The 21526-nt window shown below is 39.8% G+C and overlaps 3 protein-coding genes across 4 annotated transcripts; 1 reads left to right on the top strand and 2 right to left on the bottom strand.

Moving 5' to 3' along the window:
* Positions 1–6107: 6107 nt before the first annotated feature.
* LOC116208184 (EPIDERMAL PATTERNING FACTOR-like protein 2) lies at positions 6108–7525 on the top strand. Its single transcript, XM_031541471.1, has 3 exons — positions 6108–6402; positions 6487–6521; positions 6619–7525. Exons 1-3 carry the CDS (start codon positions 6267–6269, stop codon positions 6892–6894), a joined length of 447 nt encoding a protein of 148 aa, XP_031397331.1. The 5' UTR covers positions 6108–6266; the 3' UTR covers positions 6895–7525.
* Positions 7526–7784: 259 nt separating this feature from the next.
* Positions 7785–10156, bottom strand: LOC116208183 (cysteine desulfurase, mitochondrial). The gene is made up of 2 exons (XM_031541470.1): positions 9588–10156; positions 7785–9090 (listed from the first exon to the last, which is right to left on the bottom strand). Exons 1-2 carry the CDS (start codon positions 10013–10015, stop codon positions 8145–8147), a joined length of 1374 nt encoding a protein of 457 aa, XP_031397330.1. The 5' UTR covers positions 10016–10156; the 3' UTR covers positions 7785–8144.
* A 4410-nt stretch (positions 10157–14566) lies between these two features.
* Positions 14567–18093, bottom strand: LOC116209662 (probable serine/threonine-protein kinase PIX13). Of its 2 annotated transcripts, none has more exons than XM_031543376.1 (6): positions 17630–18093; positions 17058–17347; positions 16721–16856; positions 16462–16601; positions 15911–16034; positions 14567–15791 (listed from the first exon to the last, which is right to left on the bottom strand). In XM_031543376.1, exons 1-6 carry the CDS (start codon positions 17691–17693, stop codon positions 15487–15489), a joined length of 1059 nt encoding a protein of 352 aa, XP_031399236.1. In that variant the 5' UTR covers positions 17694–18093; the 3' UTR covers positions 14567–15486. The 2 variants fall into 2 exon arrangements, with proteins under 2 accessions (XP_031399236.1, XP_031399237.1); XM_031543377.1 differs by having other exon boundaries at positions 16468–16601; positions 17630–18090.
* Between the last annotated feature and the right edge of the window lie 3433 nt (positions 18094–21526).

The raw sequence follows: 21526 nt of genomic DNA on the forward strand, positions 1-21526 counted from the left end.
TTTGCCTTGGAGTTTATCCGAAAGGAATTCATATACTTTTTATAACAAAGGAGGATCGTGAATTTAGTACATGAATATATAAATCTACATAAATCGCCTAGCTAATTCCACTGATAAGAATGGAATTTGAAACCTCTTATAATTCTTAAACAAAAACATGTATCATTGTATTACGTCAATATGGTTTCTTTTCTCCAAGGAATGCATAATTACCTAAAAATAATTGGAATGCATAAGTGTTCATACATAATTTGATGATCGATAAATGTATGGGGGTGTCTGGTACCGATAGCCATGCATTTAATGCTCAACCACTTGTGGAACCCATGCCTTAATTATTGAATTAAGCAACATCATATCCACTTATTAATTGAGAACTTATATATCACTCCTCATAGAGAAAATTTATACTATATATAAAAGTATGAGCAATTTCTCCAATTTTCATTATTCCAAAAATACCTTTGTACCTTCGTGACTTTACGTTACATTCTTTTAGATCCGTTACTTTTGGTTGCATACTTTCATAATTCTTATATTTAGACTCTTTCTTTTTTTATTAATTCTTGACATTTTTTACTCTCACATCCATTTCAAAGTTAGTCCATATTGCATATATGTTTGTCATATTTTTTCATATTGCTTTATAATTTTAAAACTTTGATGTATCATATGTTCGCTATTGTTCACGCTAAATACACTCGACACCTAATTGGTAACACGATGGAAAAATTCAAGCGTACTAGGAAGAGGTTTCAAGTATATCCACATATCACTAGCAGGCTCCATCACAACAAAGCGTGTGTACCACGGCCTTAAATGCCCACGAGATTGCTTGGTGGCTAGATTTAGGTTTTCGAGATTAGAGTGCGCCTTTGACGATTCAAGGTCTGGGGATTAGGCCATTTAGGATTCTCCACCAATTTCCTATGTACAAATACGAACCCGGGTTAAAAAATGACTAAATGGCTACTCAGCCTGCCCAATCAAAATTCAGCCAACAACTCAACCTCAGAAGGCGGAGCCAAAGATCAATCAAGGTCACTCTTGCAAGTGAACCCAAACTTAAGTAGACTTCAACAAGTGGTGCCAAAGGATGATAAAGTTCACTTGCCGAAGTCTACTTAAGTCCTCGCCTTGATGCTCGGAAGCTTCAAAGATGATGATAGTTTTGATTCACAGGGAATCGGTTGAAGGATAAACGAACGAGAATTGAATATATGCGAGAAAGTTAAAGTGCGGTAAAGTAAAGTGTAATAAACGAAAGATAGAATGAATGTACAGGTTTGATTGATTGATGTGCAGAGAATTACAAAGAACTCGAAGACACGTATACATGGGCAATACAATGAAACTCTAGAGAATCTCTCTAAATGGATACTCCTATAATATCGAGATCAAGATATTATTCAAATAGGAAATAACTATCTAGCCTACCTAGATTGAAGCCTACCTCTTGAGTCTTTTAACCAATAAGCACCGTTGGATAGAACCTCGTGAACAACAAACGACTTTTCCCACTTAATTTTTAGTTGCATGTTCGACCTTTAAGCTTCTCGAGTTTCTTCCCCGTAGAAGTTCAAGAGACATTGTATAGCAGCCGTGGCTTCGGCCACCATCTTATTGCCGTAAATCGATGTATTCATTCCATCTCTTCGATAACGGGCATTGCTATCAGCCAGGGTGCAAAAAGCAACATGGGCCGAGACAAATGAATGTCGGATTGAAAGTTAATATGTGTTGAGGTCATTGATAGTCGTCACTCAGGTCAGCCTCCCATATGCATCCATGTAAATGGACAAACAACTCTTCAAAAATTCTCGTTTATCCGTTTAATTGATTATTACAAGTAATAAAAAAAATCCGGCGAGCATAGAGAAAAATTTTCTTCCATTCAAAGTATTTTATTTATTTTCCGTTCTTATTTAACCAAATTTGACATGTTCAGCAAAGAGAATTGTATGAATGTTCTTAAGATAGCATGGGTTAAATTTTCGGTTTTTTTTTGTTCAGTTAACGAATACCAATTTAAATATTTAAATTCGAAACTGCTGCGTTTGGTAACAAAATTTAGTTTTATTTAACTTAATTTAACTTTATTTTTCCCTCAGTTTAACAACACAACGTTACTTTTTTTATGTTTTTTTTTAAATTCTCTCACATATATTTTCTTATCTATTATTTAAATTAATTTTTTAATACTAAATTCACTCAACTATATCAATACTTTTCCTTAATTTCAACATTTTTTCCTCAATTCAAAACACAATAATTACTTTTTTATCTTTTTCTTCAAATTCTCTCATATACTTTCCCCAACTACTTTGTCTTTATCTCCTTAAATCAAATTAAATCAAACTTAACTTTGTTACCAAATGCTATGTTAATATTTGTAAATTTCACTATGTTGTTTCTATTCTAATATTATTTTCAATCACAAAGGGGGCCATGTATAGATTTAGTATAAGAAAATTGAAAACCTAGCTAATAAAGGGGCACCAGTTGTTATGAGAATTAAACATGAAATCTCTTGATTGTCAAGCGATGACATGTATCATTGCACAACACGTCCTCCCTCTATTGTGTTATTATTTTTATTTCAGCAGAAGAAACATTATCTAGCTTCTAAATTCGATTCTTTGCGTTTTCTATTGTAAATTAAGTAATGACAAAATAAACATCCTCCGACGTTTGGTCGTGGCACGGACAAGATAAACATCGTGATTTAAAGCTCCTATTTATCATCTTTCAGGACACAGATTATTAATTAAATTGTCTTGTCAAGACCTTCGATAATTTCGACATTTTCGTGCGTCATATTTGTATATTAACACAGCTAATTAGCAAACATCTACCAAATAATGGATGGTCTTTGTCGGTGATTGGGGATGCTGGATTTGATGAACCACCCATATAATGTCCTTAAAGCTTCTGGGTGAGGCTGCTAATTAAGAAAGCAATGTCTTCTCATGACTTTATCATTCTTAATCTTCCGGCTTTTCATTATACTTTTGTCACCAAATATGCAAATAATAGACATCGAATGAACACCATAACCTGTCTTTAACCCTATCACCTAATCATTTTGGTGTGGGTTTGGTCTATATACGAAATACTTCCAGTGAGTTACTAATCTCTACACTACAGGTAAAATCCATTTACTGATCCAGTTTGCAGTTGAATGATGTTATCGTGGTTTACTCAAATTGGTTTAACTTAGGTGTATGTAAATCCATAATTGAGAGAATTTTACTCTTTAGTAGGTTGATTCGGCTTAAACTGAACTAGTCAGTACTCGTTGCATGTCGAAAAAAAGATTAGGCGTATTTTGTCAGCGCAAGATATTCCTTCATTTGGCACCTTGAGGCTTGAGCAAATTTTGGGCCCATAAAAATCAAAGGCTTCAATTCAACGGTCATGTAAAACATCATATATTGGCTAGCTTTAAGAAATGGGCCAAGCCTATTCGGCCCATATTTAACCGGAGTTGTTCTATCATACGAACAGGCACATATCCGTATAGGACTTATCCAGTCTAGCCTAAATACATGACCCACAAGCCAAACAGGACCCAATTTGGTGGAGTTCGACATACGGGGCTACACCGAAGGGATGGTCCAGTAGCCAACCCGAAGAACAACTCGAATTAGAATATGATTATCTGTCAATGCTCTTCTTTACAAATGATGCAATTCCTTATAATTTATACATGAAACCGCTGCATTATAACGACACTTATCCTTACGATGATTCTATATACAGGCTAAGGCATTAGTGCGTGATCCGATCCACGAAAACCGGGAGAATCCGAACGGATGCCCTCACAAACGGTACACCCAATTATAGCAAATAACCGTACGTACCGAAAGTGAGAATCGAAAGGGCGATGGAGAAATCATAAGAGTGCACGGTTACGATCACCAGCTGCTCAGCTCTGATCTAATTTATTGTTGCTTTTGCTTCATATTTCCGTATGGAAAGGCATTTTCTTCTTGCTTGGTGTCTGACTTTTACGGTACCGAACGTATCTCCTTCATTTACAACAACGCCCATGATAATGGTAAGAAAAGATCCTCCCCACCTACAACTGCAGCAATCGTCCTCATCTCTTTCCCCCCAAAAGAGAATCGGTCATAATGTCGGGATTCATCTCCGCCCGACTAAGCAGATAGTGTTATCGCCACAAGGCTCGCACTAGTGGTGGATAGGGATCATCGGGATTGGAGTCACTACCTAAAATTATCGCGTTTTGCCCATTTCATCAGATTTATCAGACTATCTCCGGCCATAATCTTTACATTGAATCTCTGCAATATATCCCTTCATTACCATATGATTATCACATCATTTAAAGACACATTCAACAAAAAGAGAAATTCACCACTCCAGCCATGAGTCTTTAAAGTGGATCCCACGATTTGAATTAAAAGAAAGAAAGAAAAAGGAGCAAAAGCTGCCTCGTGGGAGCCGTCCGTTGATCTCTCAAACGAGACACGCACTTCAGTGACAAATCAACATTGACAGATCCCTTTTTGGGATATTCACCGAGACTTTTTGAATTGTCAGATCAACACTGGCTCTTATATCCCAATGTTGATCATACCGTCTAGAAAACCATCGGTCTGGTACGATGAGTCATTAGAAAAGGTCGAAATATCGATAGAAGGAAGTGAGTGGGGGAGTGGGCGATATGGATATGGCGTGATGAGATGGGATTGCTCAGCCTCAGGCCAACCAACACTACTAAACATAAACAAGATCACCCCTACAAGAAATAAATAAATAAATAATAAAAAATGTATCCCCACTGCACCCCACAAAGTTAGGGTTTTCATTCTGATTCCTTCAGAGAGGCAAAAAGAAATGTCAAAAGCCCAAAAACAGAGAGAGACAGAGATCTACAGACAGCTGTATGTGTATGGGACGGTGTCGTTTATGGAGGAGTCTTCTTCCCCCCCCCCCCCCCTTCTGGTACTCGTGGTTTTTTGTGCTTTTTGAGGATTTCTTCTTGTCTTTTATCCCATTTGTTGTTTGCCGTCTTCCCAATTGTATATATATGATCTGCTGGCTGGCACTGACTTATCTGGCACGATCCGATAGCACAATTATTTCTATGCGTATAGGTTTACTACGCCGATACCGTTAACTGTAAATCAAGATAATTATTCTTACATCCAATAGTATTAGCACGAATAGTTTGCAATGAAGTGTAAGCCCTCGATATTGCCCCGTGGCTACTTATATAAATCTCATGACCCTCGCGGACCTTCATGATAAAAAGCTCATTCAGATTCAGTCATTCCGGTCCGAACGGTATGTACCTTGCCGCTCAGTTGTCCGAGAGGGAGAGCCCGATGCGAAAAAGGTGAATCATAACTGAGTTAACCGTGGACCCTATGTGACTCGAGGCTTTATGAACTACAATTGGTGCGGTAAATTCCAGGCAGTAGAGTCATAGCCGAATGCGCGCTTTCAGAGGGAAAATATATAGGTAGTGAAAGGTGGAGGGGGCACGGAAGATGAGGTTGAAAGGCTCTGACGCTCCAATTTTTGTCCAGTTCAATTTTTTTTTTTTATTGAATATATAATAGTTGAACCAGCCGTTAATGATTAATTATTAAATAATTACAATTTTAATTAAAATTGGAAAATTAGAATGCTTATTTATTAAGTCAATATAATAATAATTTAATAAATATGTAAGTATTTTTTTAAGATAAAATCAAGGGGGGACTTGCATTGCAGATGGAGTGCTAGTTTTTCCCTTGAGTGTCACTTTGCTCACTCGGCCACATGTGACCCCCAAACGGGAAATTGGCCCTTGCACTGCCTGCTGCTTTTAGGATCTCTGCCAAGCTCGTGTGTCCTTCCACGTTATATCAAACTCGGAAAGACTCTTCCTGTCCTCATCACCACCCGCCCCTACCAGTCCTGCCCTGTTATGTTTGAAATGTGGAGGTGGGTCAGTCAATCAATCACTCACTCTGAAAGATGATCACCCACTCTCTGCAGACAACGGAGTTTAATTTTAGAATCATGATTTTGATTTTAACTCTACCCACTACATAACAAAAACACACGTTTCCCAAGTCAAATTTATAATACAATTTCATTTGTCCTTTTCCAGAATCAAAATCAAAATCAAAATCAAATCAAAATCAAAATCTATTTCCAAACGCACGCTATCTTTCTCGCCCTCTCTCTGTCTTTCCATGGCTTCTTAAAAATTGAAGGCCGAGTTCATTAACTCTCGCGCTCCACATTGTATGTCCGAGCAGAGGAAACAGCTTCCCTTCTCCAAAATGGGCTGCATTGGTTGTTACAGTTGCTGCTGCAGACTCCGCGGTTTCGCCGTTCTCGTCCTCCTCTTCTTCGTCACCGGTTCGAGCCAGCTGACCGAAGGTTAGTAACTGAGAATAAGCATATTCCCGTCGTGTTCTGTTTCCGCGTGCCAAGCCTCAGGAATTCTGTTGTCATGCCCTGCAGGGAGAGCAGCTATCCAATTCTCAGGACCCTCCAAGGTAAATGGCTGCGAGCTCCTTTTCGGTTCCTCAAATGCAAATGACTTGCAGTCTGTTACAGTTTAGAATTCATGTGGTGAGCTCGGTTTTGGGTCAGGGAGCAGCTGGCAGGGAGACGGCTATAGCAATGATCGAGAGAATCGGGTCGACGCCACCGAGATGCGACAGGAAGTGCAGCTCGTGCGGGCACTGCGAGGCAATTCAGGTCCCCATGAATCCTCAGGGGAGCAGGCCATCAGGGGATGGAGAAAATTACGCTAGCCAGTTCGCAGTTGGAGAGTACTATTCCAGAGACAGGGGAGATGATGACAGTTCGAACTACAAGCCCATGAGTTGGAAGTGCAAGTGCGGGAAGTTCATCTTCAACCCATAAAGAGATCTCTCGAGGAGGGGAGGGCGTTAGTTCCATCACATGGATGTCCTAACTAGAAACAAGAATCAGGCCGAGCTGGGTCCAATCGGATGGAAACTGATGGAGTTGATCAGAATTGGATCAGGGTATGGTGAGCCGTTTATGGTCTCCCGCAACCCTCCAGGTCTAACCCTTCTTTTCATGTCTCGAGTAGTCAGAGAGAGAGTACAAGGCAGAGCCCATCCAAGGGACGGTGCTCAGCCGGAGCCAAATGCTCCACCATGGAAGAAAATTAGTCCTGGTCAGGAGATAGGCTGGAACTTTTCCGTGGAGTAATTTTCATTTAACTTCTCCATTTTGCTTTTTGTATGATTTGTAATATATACCAGTAGAAAATTGTTCAGCAGAATAGTAATAGCAGAAGGTAGTAATGTGACCCCAAGTTTCTCGAGTCTTCTGGAAAATGTGGTCGAAATGGCACCCAAGTCGACCAATGGTTCATGCACGATATTTCGAAGAAGATCAGAGTTTAAGTAGTATAACAGAAAGACAAGGAATTGAACTTACACTTTGTTCTCCTGGTGTTGAACCTTCACACGAGTCTCCAGCTATATCAATTATCACAAGAGAAACTACCTGAATTTCACAGCTACAAATTTCTTTATTGGGACAAAGTTTAAGGTTCAAGCATAAGGAAGCATGTTTGAATCTCTCAGCCGACAGGAAAGCTGAATGGACTAGCTAGACTTGCCTAATGGATGTTATAGTCGCAGATGGAGAGGAGATATGAAGCTCGAATAACATACTCTTCTAATAACGTTTGCAATATAGTGCTCCAATTACTACAATCAGCCATATTTGCGATTGTTGAACCAAATTCGATTTTGAATGGCAATACTAGCACGCAATTCTGCAGAGAAACTGTCTTAATTAACCACAATAAGGATCATAACACTAGATCAACCTCTTGAAGCACAATCTTATTGCTAAATTTACCAAATTATAGTACAGAAAGACGGAAGCTAGTAGTATCGGAGATTACAGCTACTTCCTGAAAATTCTGTCATAAACTGTGCAGCCAAGCGTATGAAACAGATACACCTTCCAAGAAAGAGAGGAAACCTGGGCGGTAATTTCGAGTTTCTCCAAGTAGACAATCAATGTAGCTTGAGATTTAACTTTAGTGCTCTAATCTCAGTTCAGAAGCCATCAGACTCTGATTTTTCAGATATAATAAAGTAAGATGCATGGCACACTTCACATGAACTTAATCAATGTTGTGCCCACTGAATGCTCTTGATGTCGATCCCTTCCTTCACCATCTCATAGAGCGGGCTCATCTCCCGCAATTTCTCTACCTGGTGCACCGTGAGCACGATTGCTCGATCGATCTCCTCCTTGGTTGTGAACCTCCCAATCCCGTACCTGATCGAAGTGTGGGCCATGTCCTCATCGACACCAAGAGCCCTTAGCACGTAGGATGGCTCAAGGCTAGCGCTTGTGCAGGCGCTCCCGCTCGAGACTGCCACCTCCTTCAGCCCCATCAACAGGCTCTCTCCTTCAACATAAGCAAAGGATAAGTTCAAGTTCCCGGGATACCTTCTTTCTAAGCTACCATTCACCACCACCCCATCAATTTTTTCTTTGATCCCATTGAGCAACCTCTCTTTTAAGGAACTAATCCTCTTGTGATCGTATTCCATCTCCTTCATCGCCAGCTCACATGCCGCTCCCATTCCGACAACAAGTGGGGTCGGGACAGTCCCACTCCTTATTCCCCTCTCCTGTCCTCCACCATTCATCTGAGGTTCCACCCGGATCCTCGGACGTCTCCTCAGGTAAAGAGCACCGACACCCTTCGGCCCATAAACCTTGTGCCCACTCAAAGACATGAGACTCACATTCCACTTCTCCACATCAATTGGGATCTTCCCCAGGGCCTGAGCAGCATCAGTGTGGAAGGGGACATTAAACTCCTTGCATATCTTCCCAATCTCCTCCATTGGTTGGATCACCCCGATTTCATTGTTAACTGCCATGACCGACACGAGCCCAGTATCAGGGCGAATCGAGGACCGCAACTGATCCAAGTCAATGATCCCGTCAGTCCCAACCTTAAGGTAGGTGATGTCGAAGCCCTCCTGCTGCAAGTGGCGACATGAGTCAAGCACACACTTGTGCTCTGTCTGGGTAGTGATCACATGCCGCTTCTTGTCCCTAGTACATAGACAGCAACTCATGTTAATCGGGAACATTTTTTCAGCTGATCCCTCCTCAACTCATTGCACTTATAACAACTAATCCATTTCGAGGATACAATCGCACAGCTTCATTCACAAAATCCTCACGCGTTCAAGAAAATTTGGAAGGTGTCAAGAAAATATGGAAGGTCTTTCCCGTGCGAAGGCTATCGAAAATCACGCTTTTAACTTCCTCCTTGCTAAACTATCTGACCAGTCTAATTGCAACTTAGTTCGAACTTGAAATGCATCTCATTGAGCTATGCTCCCATCGCCCCTCACACTCCGATAGAAAGCAGGTATACCAGTCAGAGACAACAGCCAAAATCAAGCAGGCATTCATACGAGCATGCTAGAATCAAGCTACATATCAGTAACGAATGCAGCACAAGTTCAATCCTCCCTGTTCATCGGTAACAAACAGGAGCAAAGATTGACTCTTTATTCTTCATCCAAGATTTCCGGTTAAGTTACCTGTAGAAATGCATGACGCCCTTGACGGAGATGTTGTTGCATTCCGTGGCGCCTGAGGTGAAGACAATCTCCTTAGGCGAGGCTTTGATCAGGGCGGCCACCTGGGCCCGAGCTGATTCGACGGCGAGGTCCGACTCCCAGCCGTAGAGGTGGGTCCGGGAGTGGGGGTTCCCATACCGGGCGGTGTAGTAGGGCAGCATAGCGTCAAGCACGCGCGGGTCCATCGGGGACGTCGCCTGCACGTCCAGGTACAGCGGCCGGCCGGAGATTCTGACACCCTTCATGACGATTCCGCCGTCCGGGTCCTCAGAGGTTGGGGGGCTGGCTTCGGCAACCGCCGCGGCGGTGGAGAAGGGGCGGAGGAGGGAGGAAGGCGTGGCCTTGGGGAGATATCGCCGGATCGCGGAGGCGAGGTACTTGGATGCCATGGCCGTTTGAGGGGAACTTCTGCTGCGTGGAAGGAAAGCTAAAAGGGGAAGTCTTTTAATGGGCGGCGGGGAAGGAGAGGGAAGAGAAGCGGCGGGAGGCGGTGGGGAAGGGAGTCGAGCTGAACTGAGCTGAGCTATCACAGGGTTTTACCGACTCGGGTCACCGGATCAGGGTTGGGGCACGTGGCAATTCATGAGTCATTTGAGACGGGTAGATTAAGATTCTGACACTTTTCTAAAAGAGTAAACTATCAATTTGGTCCTTACAAGATTAGTTTGTCATTACTTTCATCCCTCAAAGATTTTCGCCACCAAAATGGTATTCAAATCTTCATTCCTTCAGTCAATTTAGTCCACCATCAAAAGTATCGCCACAAATTGCTTATATGGCACTAACACCATTAAATTAAATTCTAAAAAATTTTAAAAATAATAAAATGTTTTTTTTGAAAAAGAAATTGGCGGAGTAGATAAACTCATTACCATCTTCTCCGTATCATCTCTCTCTGCCATTAATTGTGCTTCAAATCCCACACCCTCACCAAGTCCTACCAATAAAAGCTCAGAGCTTTTTTTCTTTCGTGCTTGCCATGACCATAGTTTTAGATTCACCCACGAGCTCGAGGGGATCCCCGCACCTTCCCCGCTTAGCAATAGCAGCTGTTTGTTAGTTCCATGGCTTTTCTTGTCCCATTCGGCAATCTTGATTTGAGATTTTGAAAGCTCCTGTCTTTACCGTCAAAACATAATCTTTTTGTGCTCCTAAGCAGATCCCTCTATGGCTTGGCATTATACTCCCCTCTATTACCTCGACATTTTGGGTTCTAGAGAAGTCCCAAATGTAGGTGAGGTGCTGAGGAGATCGACCTAAGACAAAACAACCTCAAACATGACAACTCATATTGTGTCGTGATTGCGACAACATAGGGCTAATAGGGGCGAAGGAGGTCTCAGTTTTGATTAATGGTTTTCTAGGAATCGAGCCCTAATCTAGCCCATAAAGAATTTCCAGTTTCTCAAGCAGATTGTGAACAATGCGAGGTCTGGGAGGGGGCTCTCGCTCGGGGAGGTCACTGCGCTTTATTTATTTCTTTTTGGAAAACATTTTAAAATTTTTTAGAATTTAATTTAATGATGTCAATGCCACATAAGCAATTTGTGACAATTCTTTTGACGGTGACCTAAATTGACTAACGGAATGAAGATTTGAGGACCTTTTGGTAGCAAAAATCTTTGAGGGAAGAAAGTGATGGAAAACGAATCTTTCAAAGACCAAATTGACAGTTTACTCTTTCTAAAAGGATTAATTTAAAACAAAAAAATCCCAACTTTATTCTCTTTTATAAAAGACGAGACCTTTCCGTGACATTTGGTTCGCTGTCATGAAATTGAGGGGATTAGAAACAGTGAAATTTGGGGGAAATGGAATCTAAATTCTAAAATAAAAAAATCGTTTGTTTAATTGGAAGGAATAGCAAAACTAAGAATCGAAATTTTATATGAAAACAAACTGACATGTATATCCCTGCCTTTTTGAAAAATTAAAATAATGTAAACATAAAAGAGGCCATTGCTCATCTTCTTTCTAGAAGAAGATGAACTAAACGGTAGCATATAACCATGCCGTGTGATTGTGGTTTATTCCCATGGCTAGCCCAGGGGTCGCAAGGCCTCAGTTGGGGGAAACCGTGGTTCGAGAGCCATGGACTCATAGAGAGAGAAACATGGTCGTAGAGAGAGAAATGTGCTCGCCCTGGACGGGCTCTTCCTCTGGTCACCGGCCCGTTGGTGGAGGTCATAATACTATGCCTAATAATTTTCGTAATATTTGCATGCACATATTAGATAATCTTTGGATACTCTACCAAAAAAAAACAGATGTTATGTAGATATTTTAAATCCGAAAGATTTTTAAGTGGATTATTATTAGGAGGATATGGTGACATAATTTTTTTTTGGGTAAATATGGCGACACATTTATATCTATATATTAAGAGTGCGTTTGGATTTAGAGTTGAGTTGAGTTGAGTTTTGATTTTAATTGGTTTGTAATGATTGTATTGTTGAATTATGAGAAAAAATGTGAAAAAATAATAAATAATTGAGAGAAAGTAATGATTAAGTAATGATTGTGTTGTTGAATTGTGAAAAAATAATGAATAGTTGAGAGAATTTAATATTAAAAATTGAATTGAATGGTTAAAAAAATTTAAAAAATGAAAAAAAGTAATGATTGTGATGTTGAATTGAAGATAAGTGGAGTTGAGTTGAGTTGAGTTAAATAATTTTCAGAAAATAAACACACCTAAGTAATTCAGACTACTTCTAGGAGAGTTTTCCGTTCATGCGAGGAAGAGTTGCTACATAAGTATTGACCCGCTCCCATTAAATATATACTCTCTTCCATTAAATCATCTTTGACCTCTCCCAAATTCCCCAAAGTTCTTATAATTTATTTTGTATAAAATATGATCTATATCAATAGATTCTTGCCAAAATTAATAAAATGGGTTGACGATAATTCAGTGAAATTGACGCCTGCAATGCGCGGTCTACATGACTAATTTTACAATTGATTTACTGCAATTATAATAACTGCGCTTCACCCCAAAAGAAAAAAAATGATTGATGTGCAACTACTTAACGCACTAGTAATTCATACTTATCCTATGGGCTTAGATAGATTTATTTATAATTAGTAATGCAGTCAATTAACATATGCCGTCATTTGGAGAGGGTGAAAAAAAAACCGTATAGGCCTTCACAACTCAGTACCCTCGTAAGCAAAACTGTCTCTTCTATTTTGTTGAAAAAGAATAGCATATAAATAAAGAATTAAAGAGGGCGTAGCGCGAAGAAATATTGAGTGGGTACTAGTAATTTACTTGAATATACTATTATTTAAAGATCGTGCTAGAATTGAAAAAAAAATTATAAATATGATGCTCTTTTTTTTAAAGATGATTTACCCAAAATTAACTACTGCGCGAACTAATCTTCTATATGTTAAAGAAACTAAGCAAGAACTAAAGTGAACCATCTTTCTGCGTGTGCTTTCCACGCGCGTGGAAACTTGGGGCGGAGCGCGTCACGAACTGTCAGATTCAGTTAATATAGTTGGGATATTCCGGTGAATCTTCTTTACTTGTTCTCTACTTATTTCCGCAACTCTTTCGGTATACCATGACCAGGATCGGTCTTAATTGTTTGTTGTGTTTTTTCCTCTTGCCTCATAAGACGCAGCATACACGAAATCGATTCGACTTGTAAAGGACTCAAGTGTAAATGGAGACAACACAATTGTGAATTAATCAGGGTGAATTACGCTTTCAAGAGCATTAAAATGATATTACGATTGTCTCTGTTTGGATACGTAAAAAGAAGTCCTTCCTCCACAATCAGATGAATATACGGCAAAAGGAGTTTCTTATACAAGAAGTTAACAAGTTGTCGAGCTTATAAGACCTTAGCATGTGATCAATCGAGTTAAAGATGATACATAGCATATATGATCATTCGAGGATACGGAAAATCACAATGGAAAGCTGAAACTGCAAAGGTAAGGAAAAATCTACCAAATTTCGAGAATAGGTGACTTTTTTTTGCTGTGAAACGTGTAATGATGTCCAGTATCTGATCCTCACAAATTAGAACGCCACAGTGTCGTGGCCAGGGCCGACTCCTCAAGGCAGCGAGCTGCCGGCCCGACACATATACCCTGCCCAGAGGGATTTGACAATGGCAGCAATTGAAGCTACTCGGAAAGAAGATTGACCCGACTGCTCTGATCAGACCGAAGACCATATTTACTCTCACTAACGATTCAGATCGTGCAGTCATCACGCCTGTTCCACAGTCCTGATCTTCTCTTATCCCGGATGGGAAAATTTCACTTCTTTAGTAGCGGGAATGTAAGAGAAGTTTACATAAGTTTCAGGAACATACGTCAGGGAAGGGTTTGTGCTTCACTTTCACCCGTACGGAGAGCAAGAACGTCATCCTCCAGTTGCCAAAGTCCAAATAGTCAATGCAGTGGCCTCCAGGGAGTGCGGGTAATGAAGAGATGGACCTCGGCGTCATCAGGACATGCCTCAACTGCTTCCGCCATGGGGAGGAGATTTACGCTCTCAGCGTGTCCCGAGTGGTGCACCTGCTGGAGAAGTTGGGAAGCAAAAAAGCTCGTCTCCAGCAAGACCGCTGATGAGGTCTTCAGGAGGGACAGCTTACCAGCTTCCCCAGAGAAAGTGCTTCGGCGAATACAACCTCCGCCCGAACGACTATGAGCACTTCGCAATTTTCTGCCGGACCGGTCAGAAACAGCAGGAGCAAATGTCATTCTTCAATGATCTGGAGAGTGGCTCAAGAGACGTAATAAATGACTACGCCGATGCGGCCATCGGTGGGTTTTTGACGCAATCCAATCGCTTACATGAGTCTCCCACCAAACCTCCGAATTACTCGATTTCATGGACTCACTGATACCTATGATCCCATTCAACCTTCTCGTACCGAAATTCACATCATAAAAAATCGATCCAACACTAACATAAATTGGTTCAAGTAGGTCGACGTCTTATTCTTATTAAGCAAGATCTCGAGTTTGAGTCTTGCGAATAAAAAAAAATCTATGCTATAAAAATTTTACCCATTAATGGGCCGACTCAACTCGACTGTATTAATCGGGACCCAATTGAATTTCCGGATATCGGAGTTGACAGCAGAGAAAAAAAAAATGTGGGTCCAACTACAAGAGGCCGAGGCCGTTCCTTAAGAGGGAAGGCAGGCAGGCAGGCATTGATATTAATGGTACCGGTAGAGACCGTGCGGCTTTGATTTCCACTTAACTTCAATCGGGCCACACTGTTCTTACTTTCTAGGATTGATAAAATGGTTCCAGGGCGGAAGGCTTCACTAGGAACAGTAGAATTTCCGAGATAACTTGTACTCTGCACAGTCTATTTCAACCGAAAATCGCATCAGCACTTGCAGTGGTTTACTCAAATTGCAATATTTGTGTGGGGAAAGTCCTATCCGCATAAATTCCAGTCTTTATTGAAATAACCAAACATGCAAATAAACAAAAAAATCGATTATCCTATAATCTATAAAGAGAAACGTTACATGCAAATGAACCATATCCTGTCCTCAATATTCACAGGCAAAACAAATTCTATGATAATTATGTCTGACAAAACAGATTCTAATAAAAACAAATTCGCTGTATGATTATCTTGCGGACTTCTAAGATAATTATATATCTCACAACTAAATGGCAGTTTCAATCGTAACATCGGAGTTACTGATATATGCAACTAGAATCAATCAACAGATGCGGGACGACTGGGGATTGCTTCCAAGCACAGAATTCAGACCTACCTGACAGATTCTTTGAAACGAGAATCCATAAGAGAATGCTAACCTTGTCTTGCCTATCTGTTGTAAGAGAAAAGCCTCACAATGTCAAGAATCAGTTAATAAGTAGCGACTTTTTCCAGTTTCCTTAAGACATCATCCATGGAAGGCCGGCTTTTGGGCTCCATCTGGAGACAGTGGAAGGCAAGCTCAGCCATTTCAAGAGCGGCCTTGAAAGGATACCTACCTTCCAGACGCGGATCAACCACCCTTGCCAGTTTGCTTCTCGATACGTGTGGGCGGACCCACTCCACAACAAAATGCTGCCCAGACGGCAGATTGTCGTCGTATGCACGTCTCCCTGTTAGTATTTCAAGTAGCACAACCCCAAAACTATAGACATCGCTCTTTACATACAAATGCCCTGTTAAATAATATTCAACATAAATCAAACTATAACTGCAAAGTAAAAAAATTACATTACGTGGCAAAGAATTGGCAATAATTATTTTAATATATTTTGAAGCAGGTTATGGAAATTACCAGCTGCTATGTACTCGGGGGCAGCATAGCCATATGTTCCGAGGACCTGTGTAGAAACGTGTGATTTTTCGTCAGCAGGACCCCTTCTTGCCAAGCCAAAGTCTGAAATCTTGGCATTGAAAACCTACAGCAGAATAAATTAAGGAAAACGAGTCTCAAACTTGACTAAACTCCAACATTCGGTTAGTTTGTAGCTGTACATATGTCCGATACAGAATCACATTCAAGGATTATTTTTATTCGTCTTAGGCACAGATGACACAAAGAAAGTCCCAATAACATCTTTACCTTCTTAGTTATGACCTAAGGTAAATTTTCAAGGCGTGCTCTTTTGCAAAATGATAGGTTAACAATCGCTAGGCATCTGGGAAAGCTCAGGAGAATGGGAAAAGCTAGATTTCATAACTTTAACAAACTTATCGGGATCAAAGACGTCTAGTCGGAAGAAAAATCTAGAGAGAAATCAAGTAACTGCAAATATTAACAACACTATGCAGGAAAAATAGCAACACTCTGCTACTATTCGCCTACAAAAGTTCTAATAAATACACCTTTACCCCGTCTAGCAATATATTTGATGGTTTGAAGTCCCTGCAAATAATTTCTAACTGATGTAAGTATGCCAGGCCTTTGGCTGCTCCAGTTGCGATCTTAAGTCGTACGATCCAGGAAAGTGGTTCCATACCACCTCCTGCATTATGAAAACTGTATTATCTACTTGAGACGAAATTGGAACAATAATAAATTGGCCTACCTAATTAAGCAAATTGGGTCCTGAAATTACAAAGTTAGATCTTTGTTAAGACTTACTTCGAAATAGGTGATATTTCAGGGTACCCTTTTGCATGTACGCATAGACGAGGAGTAGATTTCCCTCCTCGGAACAATACCCCAGCAGCCGGACAATGTTAGGATGGGATAAGGTGCCCAGGAAAGTAACCTCTGACTGCAACAAATTGATAAACGGCAGGCACCATTAAAAATGTCCAAAAACAGTTACAACTCTTCGGTACAGATTTCTAGAACATGCAATTTCTCCATTCACCAAGGTTCAATACTCAGCCCTTAATGCAGAGTCATACATGAATAACAAGAACTAAAGCACCAAATCAATAAAATCTTTATAGGATAATAGAGGGTGGAGCACCTTAAATTCTTTAAATCCCTGCACACTCTCCATGTGATACTTTTTGACGGCAATCGGGCCCTCCTCGTTGAGGTAGCCTTTGAAGACTCTGCCGAAGCCTCCTTCTCCAAGGAACGAATCAGGCCGAAAGTTTCTAGTTGCTTTCCGCAGTTCAGGCAGGGTGAAAACCCTGACATCGGGAGTGGGTACGATCTCCCCGCTGGTCACACTTTCAACAGATATTCCACCCAAGCTCCTGCTTTCCCCATCCTCAGAAGATGATGTGCTGCTAAATACGAGTGGTGCCTGTCCTGTTGTTGACCAAAACAAAGGTTAGGCGACCAAAGTGAGCTGAGGAATGACATAATAGAAAACCTGTCAGGCTCAAGAAACTCAGCAATCCAGGCAGAAGTGGAAACTCTGGGGCGCTTAACAGGGGCAAACACCAACGTAAGGCAAACAAAGGGAAGAAACAAGACCCACATTATATGCATCGAAGCTGAAGCAAGAAACACCTTATGAATGTTCAGCAGCAGAGCAGACATAACGGATGAAGAGTTCACGAATCTGCAAGGGGAAAGTATCAGACTTACCTGGTCTGAGATATCCAGTGAAGCTGGGTGTTGGATAATCAGGGGCACCCCAGCAGATTCCCATGTGAGTCGATACCTGCTTCACCCTTCGTCAATGGCGGATTTGAGCTTCAGGGGAGGAGGGCAAGTGTGAAATGGAATGTCTATGTCTCCACTGCTTTTCATGATCAAATCTCAAACCTTTCTCCCCCGTGAATGAAACTTCATTTTATTTTGGGTGAAACTTCTTAGTAAACATCCTGACAGCAAAATTCTGATCTTCCTAGTAAAGAGATGGAGAGAGACAGAAGGGGAAGGAGATCATTCTGTGTCTTTCTTAGTTTGACTTGTATTCCTCTAATGTCTCATCTTCCACTGTTCTGACTAATCCCGAGTCTCCGTGAAACCTTACAACGGAGCAGGTAATCACATCAAATTTGCTCCGGTGATCTCAAGGAATTTGAAGTTTCAAACCGAGGATTGGGTGTCCGGCCGAAGCCCGGACATCCGGATCAGATAAAAAAGAAAAAGCTTCCACTGTTCCAAGTCCCAGGCCCCCGCGCATAATAACTTTTTAGATGAATAACGCGTAGATTTCAAAATCTATGAATTCCAAAAATAATAAAAAGTGAAAATTTGTTTCTGATTAAAAACTTTCTTTTAATTTTTTTTTAAAAAGCATAATTACATAAATTTCAAATTTACATGGCACGTACCTAATAATTGCTCGCCGCGCATTGCCCGTATGGAAAACATAGAATAATGCTGACGTGAAAGAGAAAATCAGAAAAAAAAGGAACCCTTAGGGAATTGTTAGGCGATGGGAGCTCCGCTGCCGGCTATCGCCCCTCGGTGGAGCTCGCTAAAGGCCCACCACACCTCCAACGAAGTCCTCCAAGAGCCCCCACCCCAATGGAGGTTGTCGGAGTTATGGAAGGCCTCTAGAAACCTAATGCGGGGGCAGTGGCCAGAGATGGCCCATCCCTCGATCTGCCCCCCTCCCTCTTCGACTGGAGAGAGAGTAAGGGTAGATTAGTGGGTGGGGACTCCCCCTCTGGCCACGGCTTACTGGCAGAGGTGCTGCCCCTACCGTCGACTAGCCCAAAACCTATATTTCTCCTTTAATTTCATATCTTTTATTTTAGATTTTTTAAAATTTTTTGAAAAAATATTAATTAACAGCCGCGTCAGCCGAATTTATACACAGGACATAGTCAACAATCACGTCGGCAAAAGAAGTAATGGTGAGTGTCCTATTTTAAAATGAGAGAGTGTTGCTATTTATTTTCGAATTTATGGTAAATGTTACTAGAATTTAGCAAAAATTATGTTTATATATTTTTAAGAATAAATTCATCAAAAAAATACAAAATTTCACTTTTTTCTCAACTAGACATTATCTACGTGCATGCATGGGATTGTTATAACTTAAATTAATATATTTTATTAATTAATTTGATTTCAGAAAATAACTAATGTATTGAGTTTCTTTTTTTTTAGTTGTGAGTATATAATACTAATATTTAGATGGTAAAAGTTTTAAAATTTTAGAAATCCTTTTCCTTTGTCGGAAATGAGTTTACGGCTTATTAAGTTAAAATTATGTGGAATTAAAAATTATTATTAGATAATAAAAAATTTTATAGTTAATTATGCTAGTTTCACGGGGCCAACGGAAGCGTAAAAAGAGAATAAATTCAAAATTTTCATATCCGTGAAACTAATTCCAAGAAAAAACAGATAAAGCATAGCGACTGAGCACCCAACGCGTGATGCCTCTACAAGTATTCACACCAACTTGTCGACGAGTCTTCGAGATTCACAGTGCTAGCCGCAACGCTCGAAGAAAACACCAATACGACACCCATAATTATTAGACTTGGAAGATTAATTCAAGTTGAACAATTCAACTTGACTTTCCCCACATTTATACACGTACACACATACATATGTATATAGCACACGTATATCCATATACATGCACACATATATATAAGCATAAGGGGAAGACTTTCGAATCCCTGACCGATGTGGGACAAGAATAATTAAGGGTCCCAAAGTGCCATGTGTCCTCACATGGATCGTGCATCAATTGGGTCCATTTAATCTAATAAATCGAGTCTAATTAATCAACAAATTTAATCTCATTAAATATCCGATTAATCAGTCGGACCATAAATTATCTAATCTCTATTAGACGATTTTATTGTTTCAAAATATCATATCGATTTAGTAGTCTTGTGTGACCTTGTAGGTTCCCAATAATGTTGACAGTAATATCAAAATCTCTATTTCAATATTACAAACAGTGAGCGACATCTAACAATGCATCACTGCTACTCAAGTAATCGGAAAGTCAATTTTCTCGATGAATCTTGTGACCTACGTTACCGTGTAGTATAATCCATTTGTCATCTATATCTCTATTGAGTCCAAGACATGGTAGATATCATCATTATATGGCTCAATCTCTTTTTCTTGGTTTACCGGGTAAGTTTATCAGAACAAATGAGCTTGATATCCCTATACTGACTCATTTGGGTATGCATACACTTTTAGACTTTACCCAACAAGCAGCCGTGAGATATCACTCCCGTTATGTAGGAAGGACAAATCATATCTTGATCACTCACATTCATTTCCATGCTCTGTGGCATACCCAATAACTGTCTTTATAACCAGCCTGTTATGGTGGCGTTTGACAGTATCAAAGTATACGACATTACATGTAAAAATCCATGGTGACCTCAAGTGAAAAGACCATTGCACCATAGTCACTATGAGATCTGTTAATGATAATCACGTAACAATCCATGTAATAGTCTCATGGCGAGTCAGTCCAGTATATATTACTACTAATGTATACCTGCAGTGTGACTCGATGTCTCCACATCCATGACCTGTGAGACTTGGTCATCAATTAACATCCATACTAGTCTAACCGCATTATTGTTGTCCTAATTAATAATAATACTTTGACTAGAGACATTTAGGAATAATATTCAGTAATTATAGGATCTCACAATTAAGTCACACTTGATGCCTGTTGAACCTACTATTCCAATGACATTATTGTGTAAAATTAATATTTAGCGTAAACCACACAATAACAGAAATGTCTCGTATTATAATGAAATACATGTCATATTATAGAACTGATGACTGATTGCCTCTAGGACATACACCAATTCCCAACAAATTAACGTTAAACTTTCTTCAAATTTAAAAATATTATTAGATAATGTATATTATTAATTAATATCTTGTCTACGCATGTGTAACTGTGATTCCAAACTTTGGGCCTGTTAGCCTATTCTTTGGGCATGTGTGCCTTTTTTCCCATTTAGGCTTATGTATTCTTTGATTCTGTTCGATTCGCAATAAAGAGACCGTTAATTTTGATCAAAAAAATATTTTAACTTCAAATGTACTAATTTGTCCTTATTTGAATATAATTTTTTTATCTTTTTTTCTTTATGCGATTAAAACTTTATTAATATTTATCTAAATTACTTTCGAGATAATAATTAAAATTTTCACTCTGTTCTAAAGCATTATTTTTTATATTTAACTTAAATTATTAATTACAATTTTTTTCAATGAAAAGATCGGTTAATGACTGGATTATCTTTCTAGTATATGTGAATGATTCTAATGAATCTTTCAGTTATTTTATGTCGTACGTAGATTATCAAATAACAATTTTATTAAATTTATCATACATTAATTAGTATTATGAAATAATATCAAATTATTTACTGAGATTCCTTATAATTAATTGATGTTGTGACTTGATTAATGTTAATTTAGGAATGTCAAAAGTCGGAAAATGAGAGACTTCAACTTTGAGTCTTTTTATATGTACAAGTATATCTCTGCAACTAAAATACCTCTTCCCAGTCCATGAGGTAGAGATGC

Source organism: Punica granatum, chromosome 5, assembly GCF_007655135.1.
Source record: "Punica granatum isolate Tunisia-2019 chromosome 5, ASM765513v2, whole genome shotgun sequence".
NCBI lineage: Eukaryota > Viridiplantae > Streptophyta > Magnoliopsida > Myrtales > Lythraceae > Punica > Punica granatum.

Bases quoted from the DNA above. Each gene is read 5' to 3' on its own strand.
- LOC116208184 (XM_031541471.1), top strand. From the start codon at position 6,267: ATGTCCGAGCAGAGGAAACAGCTTCCCTTCTCCAAAATGGGCTGCATT. The intron at 6,403-6,486 runs GTTAGTAACTGA...CATGCCCTGCAG, and splicing joins TTCGAGCCAGCTGACCGAAG to GGAGAGCAGCTATCCAATTC. The intron at 6,522-6,618 runs GTAAATGGCTGC...GTTTTGGGTCAG, and splicing joins AATTCTCAGGACCCTCCAAG to GGAGCAGCTGGCAGGGAGAC.
- LOC116209662 (XM_031543376.1), bottom strand. From the start codon at position 17,693: ATGGGAATCTGCTGGGGTGCCCCTGATTATCCAACACCCAGCTTCACT. The intron at 16,602-16,720 runs GTAAGTCTTAAC...TTCATAATGCAG, and splicing joins GAAATATCACCTATTTCGAA to GAGGTGGTATGGAACCACTT. The intron at 16,035-16,461 runs GTGTATTTATTA...ATTCTGCTGTAG, and splicing joins TATTGCTAGACGGGGTAAAG to GTTTTCAATGCCAAGATTTC.
- LOC116208183 (XM_031541470.1), bottom strand. From the start codon at position 10,015: ATGGCATCCAAGTACCTCGCCTCCGCGATCCGGCGATATCTCCCCAAG. The intron at 9,091-9,587 runs GTAACTTAACCG...TCTATGTACTAG, and splicing joins GGCGTCATGCATTTCTACAG to GGACAAGAAGCGGCATGTGA.